The sequence below is a fragment of the Crocodylus porosus genome, unplaced genomic scaffold, assembly GCF_001723895.1.
Source record: "Crocodylus porosus isolate Cpor-Errol unplaced genomic scaffold, CroPor_comp1, whole genome shotgun sequence".
NCBI classification, from domain to species: Eukaryota; Metazoa; Chordata; order Crocodylia; family Crocodylidae; genus Crocodylus; species Crocodylus porosus.
Genome location: NW_017728886.1, coordinates 317,155 through 330,693, shown reverse-complemented (window position 1 = coordinate 330,693; position 13,539 = coordinate 317,155). Strand labels below are relative to the sequence as shown.

The 13,539-nt window shown below is 61.0% G+C and overlaps 1 protein-coding gene across 1 annotated transcript in view; it reads left to right on the top strand.

Moving 5' to 3' along the window:
• LOC109305668 (zinc finger protein 585A-like) overlaps positions 1-3,043 on the top strand; it is a 29,819-nt gene extending 26,776 nt beyond the window's left edge. The window contains exon 6 of the mRNA XM_019528728.1: positions 2,334-3,043. Coding sequence (XP_019384273.1) covers positions 2,334-2,850 — 517 coding nt within the window. The 3' untranslated portion in view covers positions 2,851-3,043. The remainder of the gene's footprint in view (positions 1-2,333) is intronic.
• Positions 3,044-13,539: the final 10,496 nt, after the last annotated feature.

Genomic DNA, 13,539 nt, shown 5'->3' with positions numbered 1-13,539 from the left:
GGTACCTCGGCCCGGCCCTGCCACTGCCTCCCCGCATGCCCCTGGCCGCGTCCCCCGGCGCTGCCCCGTGCTGGGGGTGGGGGGTGCCCTGCCACTGCCTCCCCGCACGGCCCTGGCCGCGTCCCCCGGCGCTGTGCCGTGCTGGGGGTGGGGGGTGCCCTGCCACTGCCTCCCCGCATGCCCTTGGCCATGTCCCCCGGCGCTGCGCCATGCTGGCAGGGCCGGGCCAGGCTGCCCTGCCCAACGGGGGCATTTCAAGGCCGGACACAGGAGGCTGCAAGCGGCTCAGCCTCGCCCTGCCGGAGGGCCAGGACCTGGGGTCCTTGCTGTGCCCTGCGGCCCCCCGGATCCACGTCCAAGGGGGTGCTGGCCCGCCGCGGGGGCTGGAAGGCATCTGCTCCAGCCAGGCTGGGCCAATGCCGCTCTGGCACCGACCCCGCGGGGTCGGGCTGGGGGGTCTCGCCCCCGCGCTCAGGCTCAGCCCCGCACTGCCCTGGGCCAGGAGGGGTTCCCCCTGCTCAGACGGGTGCGCGCTGGGGGGTTTGCCCTCCTCGGCAGCGGGGGCACGCCTGGGCCTGGGTCCCTGCAGCGCCCACGACCCCCCGGCAGCAGCAGGAGGGCGGCAGCCGTGGCCCCCTGTGCCCCGGGGCAGGGCGGGGGCGATGCCTGGGGCTGCGTCGGGGCTGGCTGTTGCATTGCTCATAGCTGAGGCGCGGGGCTTGTCCGGGCTGGTTTGCACAGGCCTCGGGCCGGGCTGGCACTCGATGGGAGCTGTGCGGGTCCCTCCCAGCCCCGCAGCTCCGGTTGTGTAACCCGGCAGGCCTGCTGGGCGCGCACGGGGAGCGGGGGACTGGGCCCATGCAGAAACGGTGGCCCCCTCTGCGGCGAGAAGGGGCTACGAAGCGTGCGACGCCTGGAGATTGCAGCGGCCCCCGGGGTGTTTCCTCCTCATCCAGCCTGAGCCCAAGGCCGGCGCGTGCCCTCCTTCCGGAGAGCGCAGCCCCGTGCACCTCGCGCAGGCCGTCTTGCTTGGTGCGAGTGTCTCATTCAACTTGCAGCCGGATTAACTGCATGGAAATCCCACCTGCGGTTGAAACTGGATCCCGGGTACTGCTGCTTCTCCACCTTTGGGGGCAGGAAGGGATTTCCCCCCGCTCAGACTGGTGCGGACTGGGGGGTTTTGCCTTCCTGTGCAGCGTGGGCACGGGTCTCTGCAGCGTCCGTGAGCCCCCTTTGCAGCAGCAGGATGTTGGCGGCCGCGGCCCCCTGTATCCCGGGGCCGTGTCGGGGCGACTGTCGCGCGGCTCCGCGGTCGGTCGCGGCTTTCCGAGCCGAAAAGCAGGGAAGGGTTGGGAACGGCACAGCCCGCGCGCGGCTAGCCAGGAGCAGGACGAGGTGCCCCTCACGGTCCAGCTTCCCGCCTGCCTGAGTTGTAACAGCCCCAGCCGCGGCTGCTGGGGGGAGAAGAGGGGGATGCTTCCTCTTTGCGGGGCCAGCCGTCCCGCTGGTGAAAGGACCCCGTAAGGAGATGAGACCTGCCACGTACGTGGTGAGACCGCAGGCCCCTCTTGCCCAGGCGCCTGTGGCACCGCGGCAGAGCGCGGAGGCTGGAGGGGAGAGTGCCTGGCTCGGAGCAGAGTTTCCCCGTTTCATCTCCCACTTGCAGCCCCCAGCACTGAGGTCCAGGCAGGGCGATGCAGGGGCCGTGCCCCTCGCTCCCTGCCCCAGAGCCACCGATGCCCCTTTCCTCCAAGCGCGTGTGCAACCCCTTTGTGGATTTGCTGAGCTCTCGGCTCCCACCACTTCTGGTGGCAACGAGCCCCACGTTAATGCCGCGCTGGGTGCCGCAGAGCTGCTTGGTGCTTGTTTTAGTCTGCTGGCTTGCTCGATCCGTGCGGTGACCCCTCGTTCTTGTCTGGTGAGAGACGGTCACTAATAAACCCCTAGTGACTTCAGCAGTTAGGGTGTTGTAAACTCTGTCGCGCCCCCCTCCCCCCCAGCGCCTCTTCTGTGCACTGACCAGCCTGGCCTCATTAGTCTCAAGCCCCTCTATAGCCCTCATCACCCTCGTTGTCCTTCTCTGCATCTTCTCTAGACCCTTTCGGAGGTGCAGGGGCAGGACCCACGCGCAGGATTCAAGGTGTGGATGCGCTGTGGGTTTGCAAAGGGACATTGTGACACTCTGCACACTTTCATGACACACTCCTCGCTCCCCCAGGTGATGCAGGCTCCGCGGCACAGGCCCAGGACCCGGCGCCTTCAGGCGGAGGGGAGCGGGCGGCAGCGGGCGAGGAGGAGAGCCCGGGCGAGGAGCGGGCGCTGGTGATCCACAGCCAGGCGGAGGAGCAGGAGTACAAGTGCCCGCTGTGCGGGGAGCGCTTCCAGCAGCAGCCCAGCCTGACGCGGCACCAGAAGTTGCACGCGGCCGAGCGCGCCTACATCTGCCCCGAGTGCGGGAAGCCCTTCGGCCTGCGGCACAACCTGCTCGTGCACCAGCGCACGCACACGGGCGAGAAGCCTTTCCCCTGCGCCCAGTGCGGCCGGAGCTTCAGCCTCAAGCAGAACCTGCTCACGCACCAGCGCACCCACGCGCCTGCTGCCGGCCCCGTGCAAGGCGGGCGCCGCCTCGTGCTTGGCGCCCGCCGGGAGACCGGGGGGTCCCCGACACCGCCCTTCGTGTGCCCCGACTGCGGAAAGGGCTTCAGCGGACGCAGCGGGCTGGCCGCGCACCGGCGCACCCACGCTGGCGAGACCGCGTTCACTTGCATCCAGTGCAGGCGGCGCTTCAGCCAGAAGGGCATGCTGGAGGGCCACCAGTGCTCCCACCTGCCCGCGCCCACCCTGACGTGAGCCCCCAGCTCCCAGGACAAGCAGAGGCCCTGCCGCCGTGCCCCCCGCCGAACGAGAGCACCCCAAGAAGCGCTGTGGGGTGGGGTGTCCCAGGCTGCTGCAGCTGCCCTCACCCCACCGCCCGAAGGCTCCTTGCGGCGGGGAGCAGCCGCCCCCATGCCCTGCCGCCCTCTCCGGCTGCTGGCTCCGTCGTGCAGGCAGGTGTCTGGGTGCGCAGGGGCGAGGGTGGTTGGGGTTGGATGCGGGGGAGTCGCAACCCAGGGAGCTGGGAACGGGCAAGGCTAGGAGCTGGTCTAGGGTCTCGGGCAATGGTGGGGAGGCAACCTGTATCATGCGTGCCACGGGCTGCCCCTGTATCGGGTATGTGGCGGGTCAGGGAGGGAGCAGGCGATGCTGCAATAGATCGGGCAGGGAGCAAAAACCAGAGCAACAGATCGGGCAAGGAAGACGGGGCAGAAAGGAGCAACGGATTGGGTAGCAAGTGCAGGGCAGGGAGTGGAAAGCAGAGCAGAAGATTGGGCAGGAAGCAGAAAGAAGAGCAGGTGGTCAGTTGGGCAACACAAAGCAAGGAGCGCAAAGAAGAGCAGCAGATCCAACAGTGAGCACGGGATGGCACAGAAAGCAAAGCAGCAGATTAGGCACTGCTCCTGTGGTTTCTGCTGCTTTGCTTTCTGCTCCATCCTGTGCAGAAAGAGGAGCAGATGGGATAGTGAGTACGGAGCGAGGAGCAAAAAGCGAGCAGGAGATTGGGCAGGGAGGATGGCAGGGAGCAGAAAGCAGAGCAGCTGATTGAGTAGGGCAGGGAGCAGAAAGCAGAGCGGGCAGGGGAAGGGGCTCAGAGTGGCGCTCGAGGACGTGGGCGGGTTGCCTCGTGGCACACTGCCCAGAGGGTGACTCCTGCTCGTCCAGGGTCCAGACCGGGACCCAGGCAGCAGTTGCACAGAGAGGCATCGAGGCGCGTGCAGACCAGCCCGGGAGCGCTGAGAAACCTGCCCCAGTACTCTGCCCTGCAGGGAGCCGGGACCAGCCGGCGGGTAACGGGACTGCAGGCAGCCGGCCCCGCTCCAGGCACCAGGGCATCCACCTGCGGGCCTCGAGTGCCGTCATCCCGCACGGCTGCGTGCTGGCAAGCTGGGGCCTGACTACCCTGACCTCATCGATGCTGGGGTCTGGGGTCTCCGGGGCCTCTGTGCGCCCGGGACCGGGAGGGCGGCTGCAGGCTGCTTGGTTCCCCCCCAGCTGTGGCCTCAGAGTCTGGGGACAGGCGCCAGAGCGGGGGCCCGTAGGAGCAGCGTGGCCCCGACGAGGGGGTTTCAGCTGCAGGACAGCGGAGCCAAGTGAGCCCCCGCCATTCCTGGCCAGGTTGGCTCAACTCCCAGACTCCCTTCAGCCCCTATTTTCCCATATTCTAAGTTGCCCCCACAGCTTCTCCTCCGTGCACGCGGGCTCTGAGCAGGGCCCCAGGCCCTGGAGCTGCCCTGCCGGCTGCAAGCCGTGCTCAGTGCCCCGGGCTACGGTGCGCAGGGAGCAAAAGTAAGGGGAGAGGGGCAGGCGGGGAGCAGGGGTGGGTAGCAGGGCACAGAGGCAGTGCTGGGAGGTGGTGGGGCTGGAGAGCCAGCCACAATGGTCGCTTGTACTGTATGTTGTATGAGACTGTAAGATGAGGGGCTTTTTCCCCCTGTGCTAAACGGGGGAAGACGCCTCATCGTGCAGCTGGGGAAATACAATATTTGCCTTTGGGACCATCCCACTAATTGCCACCTGCGTTCGTTTACCAGGTGCCCGCGTGAACGAGGCGAGACCTCAGCAGCTGCGCGGAGAGCTTCCACCCGCCGTCGGCCAGGCGGGAGAGGGGGACGCGGAGTTCCCCGCCAAAGCGATCTGCTTGCGCTTGCCCTGCGGAGAAACCGTTTAATCGCTGGAGAGGCAGGAACCAAAGTGCTCGTCTCCACACGTGGTGATCCTCCCACGTGGGGAGAGATTGCTGCAGAGCCTTTGGTGCAGGTGCCTGCAGCCCACCAGAAACCTGTGCTGCAGAGAGGCCGTCCTAACACCCGCGTAGCAGAGGGGCAGCCCGGAGCGGAGATGGGAGCCCTCCTGCCTGCCCAGAGCCCGGACAGAGCCTCGGCTGTAGTTCTGGAAAACCCACCGTGGGGATGAGCTGTTCAAATGCCCCGAGTGTAAGAGGCTTCACACAGGAGCTACCACGCTGCCAGGAGCGTGAGCCGGGGCAGAGCAGCCGGGAGCAAAGGGTCTTGCCATCCCCTGCAAGGGCCAGAGGCCAAGTTCCCCCAGGGTGCTGGAGGCACAGCAGCTCCTTACAGCCCCGAGGGGCCCGAGTCGGCGACTCCAAGACTTCCTGGGCCAGAGGCTGCTTGTGGAGGGGACGGAGCAGCCACGGGACCGTGGGCTGCGAGCTCCCTGGACGCTGCGACCAGCCGACTTGGGGCGGGTGGTGACGTGCGGGCTGCGTGATGATACCGCGTCTCCCCTGCTCCCTGGTCTCGGCAAGCCAGTCTTCGGCTCTGCTCTGCTTGTGCTTCTAACAGGCCCGTCGCATGCTGGGGCTGGGGAGGGTTATTTGGAGGAGGGTTAAGAGGCCGGGCTGGCAGGCGCAGCCAGGAGGCCGGGGCAGCTGAACGCCACCAGCGCAGGCCTGCGAGACCTGCGGCAGTGGGAGGGGAGACCTCCCGGCCCCTTTCTGGCTTCCTGCCACGTGCTGTCCTGCATCTCGCATCCCATCAGATAGCCGGTAGCCGCATCCCCGCGCCAGGTCCCGTCGCCAGCCCACTGGGGCCAGGCTGCCCACTCATCCCTAAAGCCAGGGGCAGAGCTGCAGAGGGGGTGAATTTGGCTCTTGGATTTCAAGTCATCGCAGCTGATAGAGCCAGCGACTGATGTCCCGTGCATCATGCGTCAAGGAGTAGCAGCTGTGCAGCCGCCCTGAAATCAGCATTTGGGCTGTCACTGACTGCAGAGGGGCTCTGTCCTGCCAGCTCTGATCAGCAAAGCAAAGCGCCTCAGCCTATGCAGCAACCTTGGTGCAGTGGGAATTTGCATGGGTACGATGTGAAGTGCACGTCCCAGCAGGGGCCCAGCACTCGGCAGGATGGAGCCATCGGGCCGCGGTGCTGGAGGGAGCCTGGAGCCTGTGTCCCCTGTTGTCCGTGGGGGTCGGGTGCCCTGGGCCCAGGACACCACAGGCCTTGTCTGCAGTGCCGCTCAAGCGATCGTTTGTCTCTCAGCATCTCGGCTCGTGCTGCCACTCCAGCGTACCAGCCCCTTTGTACAAACAGGCCGATCTCTGCTTTCGGCTAGACTTTGTCTGGGGAAGGAACCGGCGCTATGTCCCGGGGCCTGTTCTGCAGCCAGGGGCCACGGCTGGCTCTGGACGAGGAGGCACGTGAGGGCTTGAGGCTCTCTGATGGGCTTTGGTGCATTCACTCCCCCCAGGGGTGTGCGTGCAGAAGGGGTGCTGGAGGCGTAGAGGTGAGGAGATGGGGGGCAAAGAGAAGGAAGCACTGGGGGCGGAGGGGAGGGGGCACGTCTGTCGTCCTGTAGCCAGTTCCCTAGAGGGCAATAAAGGCCGGCGTTTTGGCAGGAGCTGCGTGTCGTGTGTTTTGTGACCCTTATAGGACTGCGGGGGGGCTGCAGGTTCAACCCCTCTGAACCCCCCTACCCTGCCCCAGGAGCAGGTTGCAACCCCCCTCTGCGGCCGAGATGGGGTCCCGTGGCCCACTCTGCCCTGCCGGCCGCATGGACCCCACGGACGTCTCTTTGCCCCCGGGTTGGTGCCTGCCCAGGATGAGCCAGTGAGCTCCTCTCGGGGAGACGCCGCCCGTCCTTGTCGGCTCTGGTTGCAAATTCTTGTGGCGTTTGCTTCTCTGGCTGTGGAGGACAGGAGAGAAGGATTGAAACCCCGCTGAATGGCCAGGTGATGTGCCTGTGGCTGGTGGGATGCGAGGGCAGTCTCGCCTTTGGGGTCTTCAAGGCTGGTTCAGTCCTTTTACTCCCTCCCTTGCACCCTCAAAGGACCCTGCTCTCCAGCGAGGCAGGTGAGACCAGCTAGCCTGGGGAACGGCACTACCCTGCGGTTGTGCAGTGTCGGTGCCAGCAGTGCCCTAGCAATGACAGAGTCCCTGGGGGCAAGGGTCCAGAGCCAGATCCCAGCACCATCGGGGTGGCTAAAACAGGAACCCTATAGCATAATGTAGGTGGAGCAATACAGCGGGTGGCATGGCACCCTTGAACGGCTCTCAAGGCACCCCAAGGTGCGGCCTCCCCGGCTGAGAATCCCTCATGTAGCGTGCTGTGCGCCCTTCCAAGAGATCCTCTTCCTGCGTCTCATCTTTCTCCGTGCATCTTGCGGAGGGCAGGAGCTGCAGGCCAGTGCTGGTTTTAAACTGCAGATGTGTGCTGGGCAATGCCAGACCCCCTGGACTAGATGACCGCTGGAGGTCCCTTCCAGCCCGACTTCTCCACGACTCTTAGTGCTTGCCCTGTTCTCAGCAATTGTGAACCCAGGCTGATCCCTGCTCGGCGTTCATAGCATCAGAGACAACGTGGGCTGGAAGGGAGCTCAGGAGGGCACATCTAGTCCAACCCCTGCTCAAAGCAGGACCAGCCCCAACTACATCATCCCTTTGTCTAGCCGGGTCTTAAGCGCCTCCAAGGATGGAGAGATCACTGCCTCTCTGGGTAGCTTTTTCACCACCCTCCTCATGAGAGTTTTCCCTAATATCCAACCTTATCTTCCCTTGCTGCAGCTTGAGCCCATTGCTCCTTGTCCTGTCGTCTGCCCCCACTGAGACCTGTCCAGCTCTGTCCTCTTTGCAGCCCCCCCGGCAGGAGGTGACGGCTGCTGTTCAATCCCCCTCGGTCTTCTTTTCTGCAAACTCAATCAGCCCATTCCCTCAGCCTCTCCTCACCAGTCCTGTCCCCCAGCCCCACAACCAGTTTCATTGCTCGCCACTGGACTCTCTCCAATGTGTTCGCAACCTTTCTGCAGTGGGGGCCCACAGCTGGCCACAGGACTCCAGATGTGGCCTCCCCAGTGCTGAACAGAGGGGAAGGATCACTGCCCTTGGTCTGCCGGCAGTGCTCGTCCCAGTGCGGCCCAGGTTACCGGCAGCCTTCTTGGCCCCACGGGCGCACGGTTCTGCTCCTTGCTCATCTGCTGATTTCTAACTGCACTGTCCGTTTTCCTGTTCACCAGGGTGCTGCAAGCCAGACAGACCTGGGCAGACAGGATCCGTCGTCCCGCCGCCACTGACATCTCTGCACCCAAAGAGGATCCTCTGTTACAGTGCACTGCGCTGCAACCCGGTGATCTGGGACTGTCTGAGCAGGATGCCACAGCCAGCGGCTGGCACCCGCTCCCCCCGTGCTGATGTCAGTGTTTCTGGGCTTGGGGTTGTCTCAGGAACAAGCTGCAACCCGAGAGGTCCCTGCCCATGCTGCAGGCACCGCTGGGGCCGCAGCCCGGTAGAGACATGCCCTGAGCTGGTTTTGGCTTGACTTCGCCTGGGTCCCATGTAGCCGCAGCAGCCTGAGGCGTGATGCAGAAGCGAGCTGCCTGAGTCTTGGCCCTGCTGCTCAGGCTGTCCCTGAGCCTCTGTCCTGCCATGGCTAGGCTGCCACCGTGACCCAGATGAGCTAGTTTGCAGGTAGCAAGGGTATGTCTATGCCACGCTGTGGTCCCAGCTGCGACTGCTGTGCAGACGCTTCCTAAGCAGGGGAGATACTGTGATCTAGAAGGTGGTTTTCCCTGGCAGGGGGGACACCAGTGCAGAGAGGTGGCTTTTGGCTCACTGACCTTGCAGGGGAAACCCTCATAGGTGTGAATGACTGGGTATAGTTAGAGGGTGAAGGCCTGTCCTTTGCGTTGTGGCCGGCTGACCCCTGCCAGAGTCTGCAAATGCCTCCCAATGGGAGGATCTGTGCTACACAATGGATGCTGATGGGGGTTGCTTTCCGCCTTTCTCCCTAGCTCGCTCCTTCTGCCTCTTGGCTTGGGGCGGGTGAGACTCGAGAGCATCTGCAAGTAAGACTTTGAGAGCATCTGAAGTCCAAAGCCTCCGGGCTTGGGGCTTGCATGCAGGAGGCTGCCGTGGACCTGGGAGTGTCCGAAGCCCCGGGCCGAAGAGTCAGGAGGGAGGGAGGAGACTTGCCAGTGGCCGCGCCACCCGGACTGGAACAATTGAGGTCTGCTCTGTTGAGAGAATTCAGAACTGGTTTGGCCCCAAACATGACATTTCAAAGAAAAAATAAAGACAAGAGAAAGACTTTGCTTTTAGTGTCTGTGCACTGCTAAGCGGTTGCCAGTGCTAGATAAATGCGTGATGATAATAAATAATCGGTTTTAAGCCTGCAATCTCAGCCAGAGTTGCCCTTGCCCAGCTGGCACCAGGGAGCTCATTCTTCTCCAAGACCCTCTCTCAAACCCTCCTCTTCCCTGACTGAGTGGCAGCAGGAGATTAATTTTTTTTTATAATATCTGTCGTGTTCCCAGTCAAATCAGGAAAATCGGTTGCAAATCGTATCGATTGAGCAGATCTCAGTCATTGCAGAAACCATATCGACTCAATCGCTCTAAGCACCACATACAGTGCTACAACTGGCGAGCATCCTCCATCCCAGCCTCTCTACTTCAGATACTCCCAAACCCACTGGCAGGCTTCCTGTGTGCAGGCCCAAGCCCGGAGGTCTTGGGATTCGGATGCCCCCAGAAGCTGCAGGCAAGCATCCTTAGGATGCTTTGGGATTTGGGATCCTATGACCCCAGCTGACTTCCTGCCCTTTGGGCGGGGGGCTGGACTCGATGATCTCCCGAGGTCCCTTCCAGCCCTGATGTCTATGACATCTATGAAAATCTATGAAATCCTCCCTCCCAGGCTCCCCAGTCCAGGACTTCAGATACTTCCTACACTTGATCTTAGCCTACAAGAGGTCGAGGAGAGAGTTTTGCAATCTGAAGCGAAACCAGAGTGGCAGCAGGAAGTGCTGGGACGGGGAGGCTGTGTGAATAATGAGCTATGAAGAGCAGGAATCTGCATGCAAGCCCTGGGGCCTTGCCAAGGGCCTCCTGCTTTGTGGTGTGACCTTCTCTGCTCCACTTTTGGGGACAGGAGCAGTGAGCACCTCTTTGCATCCCTGTGGCTGATAGAAACTTCTCGTGGCTCCTCGCATCCCCGTGTCCCACCAAGCCTTGCAGCTCCTCTGGGGCCGTGGGTACCTGGGCCTCTGCATACAAAAGATGCTCTTTGATTTGCACTATGTTCGGCACGTCCCCCTACGCTGCTCCATGATGGTGTCAGAAGGAATTTTCCTCCCTGGTCAGACTGGGGGCTTTTCCCTTCCTCTGCGGTGGGGCACGGCCTCTGTCCGGGGTCCCTTGAGCGTATGCTAACCCCCTTTGCGGCAGCAGGACACTGAGGCTGCAGCCCCCCTGCTTTCCCTGGGGCAGGGGTGATGCCTGGGGCTGTCAGGGCTGCGGGTGGAGTTCTGCTAACAGATTAGACACCGGGTTTATCTGGGCTGGGTTTTTTTTGCAGAAATATTTATTTCTATGTATATATAACTCCACCTCCAACACTCAGCCAAGTGTCCCTCATGGTTCATTTGGCAGCTCAAACCACACTAAAAATGTGTTACACAGTTTGCACTGTGTGACTCTGCAGCTGTTCCTATACCCAGCCCGCCACCCCCTGCCCTCCTCAGAGGGGCTAATCCTGAAAAGGTCAATGCCAGGCCCCTCTCCCCCAGACGAGCTCTGCCATTTCTTTCTCATCATCCTCTTCTGTCTTCCTGCAGTACCAGTACGTTTCACTTAGTCCCATTTTAATCCAGTCCTGCACTGTGGGGCTGAGCGTGTGTTTGTGAGCAGGTCCCTGGGTTTCCACGGCGCAAACCTGAAGCATGAGATGCGCTGCTCGAAGCCGCTCGCAGGGCCCCTTGCTCGTTAACTGTGGCAGTTCTGCATGCTGTAATGGCCCTTCTCCTCAAAGGCAAAACTCAGCACATTTCTAATTCCCGTCTTACCGAATATAGCAAACTTTTATTGTCAGCTGCAAATGTAACTTCGAGTTGCTGTTCAATTCTCAATCCTGCCTGGCTTCTGCCAAGCGCCTCTGATGGTGAGCCCCATAATTGCCTGTCTGTCACAACTCAATTGTTAACCCCTCAAACTGATCTCGAGGACGTTCCTATCCTAAACTCGGACCTTGTTTTATTTATTAATAGTTCCTGTCTTAAAAATGATGCAGGCCAATTAATTACGGGATATGCAGTATGCACTCAGTCTGCTGTTTTAAAAGCCTATTCTTTACCCCAAGCTCGTTCTGCTCAAATTGCTGAACTCATTGCTTTAACACGTGCCTGCATCCTTGCAAAGAATCAAACTACAACCATTTATACCAACTCTTAAGTATGCCTTTAATGTTGTTCATGATTTTTGATAGGTCTAGAAACAAAGAGGGTTCCTCACTTCATCAAAGACCCAAATCAGTCACGGTTGTTCTGTTAATGCGCTCTTAAAAGCCGTTCAACTGCCTTCTGCTATTGCTATTGTTAAATATAAAGCTCATGAAAAACCTTTTGATGATGTCACATGAGGAAATGATCTGGCAGACCGTTCTGCCAGAAACGCGACCCTTTCTGGCCCACAGGCTCCTAACTCTCTTGTTTGTTTTTCAGCAGACCAGTCTCCCTTGGCTAGCCTTTCAAATCTAGCCTTGCTCCAAAAAAGGAAAAGGGTGACTGGCTGCGTGCAGGGTGTTCACTGCACCCCGACTCTCTCTGGCGCGCCCCGGACGGCCGCCTGCGAGCGCCTAGAGATCTCCTCCCACATCTTGCTCGTCTAACCCACTCAGTGGCCCGTACGAGCAAAGGGGGATGATTGCTGCAATACAAAGAAATTAAGTTTGCCCAAAATTTTCTTTCCATGGCACAACATTACTGCAGCTCCTGTCCCATCGGTTTAGCTCATAACATTGGGTAACCGGTAAAGACAACACCCGCAGCCCATCCACCCCCATGGGGACCGTTTGTGAATTTGCAGATTGATTTTGTGCAGCTACGCAAGTGTTGTTCTTATGAGTATATTCTTGTTATTATTGATATGTTCGCTGGATGGGTGAAGGCTACCCATGCACACGTGCTGATTCCATCGAAGTAGCTAAGAAACTGCTTAAAGAGTTCATCCTTAGATTTGGGTTGCCCCTCGCAATAGATAGCAATGAGGCACCCATTTCACAGGACAAATAGTCAAAAACATCTGCCAAGCACTCAACATACAGCAACATCTGCACTGTAGTTATCATCCACGATCAAGTGGTGCTGTAGAATGTAAAACCCCTGATTTAAAGACACACATTTCAAAAATTTGTGCTGAAACAGGCTTTAAATGGCCTGATGTGCTGCCCATTGCTCTTATGTACATTAGGAACCCTGTCAATCGAAAACATGGCCTAACACCTTCTGAAATGTGTCGCTGTGGGTGTAGTCTTTCTGGAGTTCAGCAAGGCCTTTGACACTGTCTCCCACCCCATCCTCATTAAAAAAATAGGGGATGCCTACACTGTTAGATGGATTGCAGATTGGCTCAAGGGTCGCACTCAGAGGGTGGTGGTGGATGGATCATATTCGACCTGGGGGGGAAGCGGGCAGCGGAGTCCCCCAGGCCTCGGTCCTTGGGCCCACACTGTTCAATCTCTTTATCAGTGATTTGGACGATGGGGTGAAAAGCAACCTGTTTAAATTCACTGATGATACCAAAACGTGGAGTGAGGTGAGCACGCTAGTAGGGAGGGAAAGACTGCAGCAAGACCTGGATAGGTTGCAGGAGTGGGCTAAGAAAAACAGGATGCATTTCAATACTGACAAGGGCAGGGTGCTGCACATGGGCACTTATAAGATGGGAAACTCCCTTCTTGAGAGCATGGAGGCAGAAAGGGATCTTGGAGTCATTACTGAAGCCCCCCAAAGACCCCGCAGCAGCCGCAGAGCCCCCTGCCAACCCCCAGCACAGCCGGAGGCGAGCGGGGCCTGTGGTGGGAAGGGGTTAACCCCTCACTGAGCGGGAGGAGGCCGCTGCGTGGAGCCGGGTCAAGCCCCGAGCCCCCGGGGAGCCCCCACGGAGCCGCGCGAACAGGCTGCGCAAACAGGCGCAAGTGCGTGGGCGTGGAGTTGGCTCGGGAGAGCCCGAGCCCCTGCCCGCGAGCCCCCAGGGTAGACAGCCCCAGCCGTAGCCAGCCCACCAGCAGCATGACACGGATGGGCACGCGCCGCACCCCGAGGGTCCCCTCAGGCTCTGTGGCCCCTCCACTGGGCACCGCAGGGACGGCCGCCCAGACAGACCCGTGGTCCCGGGCTCCACGCAGATGGGGCCCCCGGCTCTTGGCGGCGGGGGCTGCCTGCCCCTTTTCCAGGCTCTGGGCCCGGGAGCATGGCCCCCTCCCTGTGCGGGGTCTGCTCCCTCCTGGGGTCTCTGGCGCGCCAGCGGGAGAAGCTCCAAGCCACAGTCCAGAGACTGCGCGCCGCCAGGGACTGCGAGCAGGAGACGGACTCCTCCTGCCAGGCCCTTCTCCCCCGGGAGCCGCAGGGGAGAGCTCCGTCCCTCCGCGACTAAGGAGGACTCTGGGACCTCCCGCTCTGCCCAGTCAGGGGCATGGACCAAGGTGGTCAAGGGCC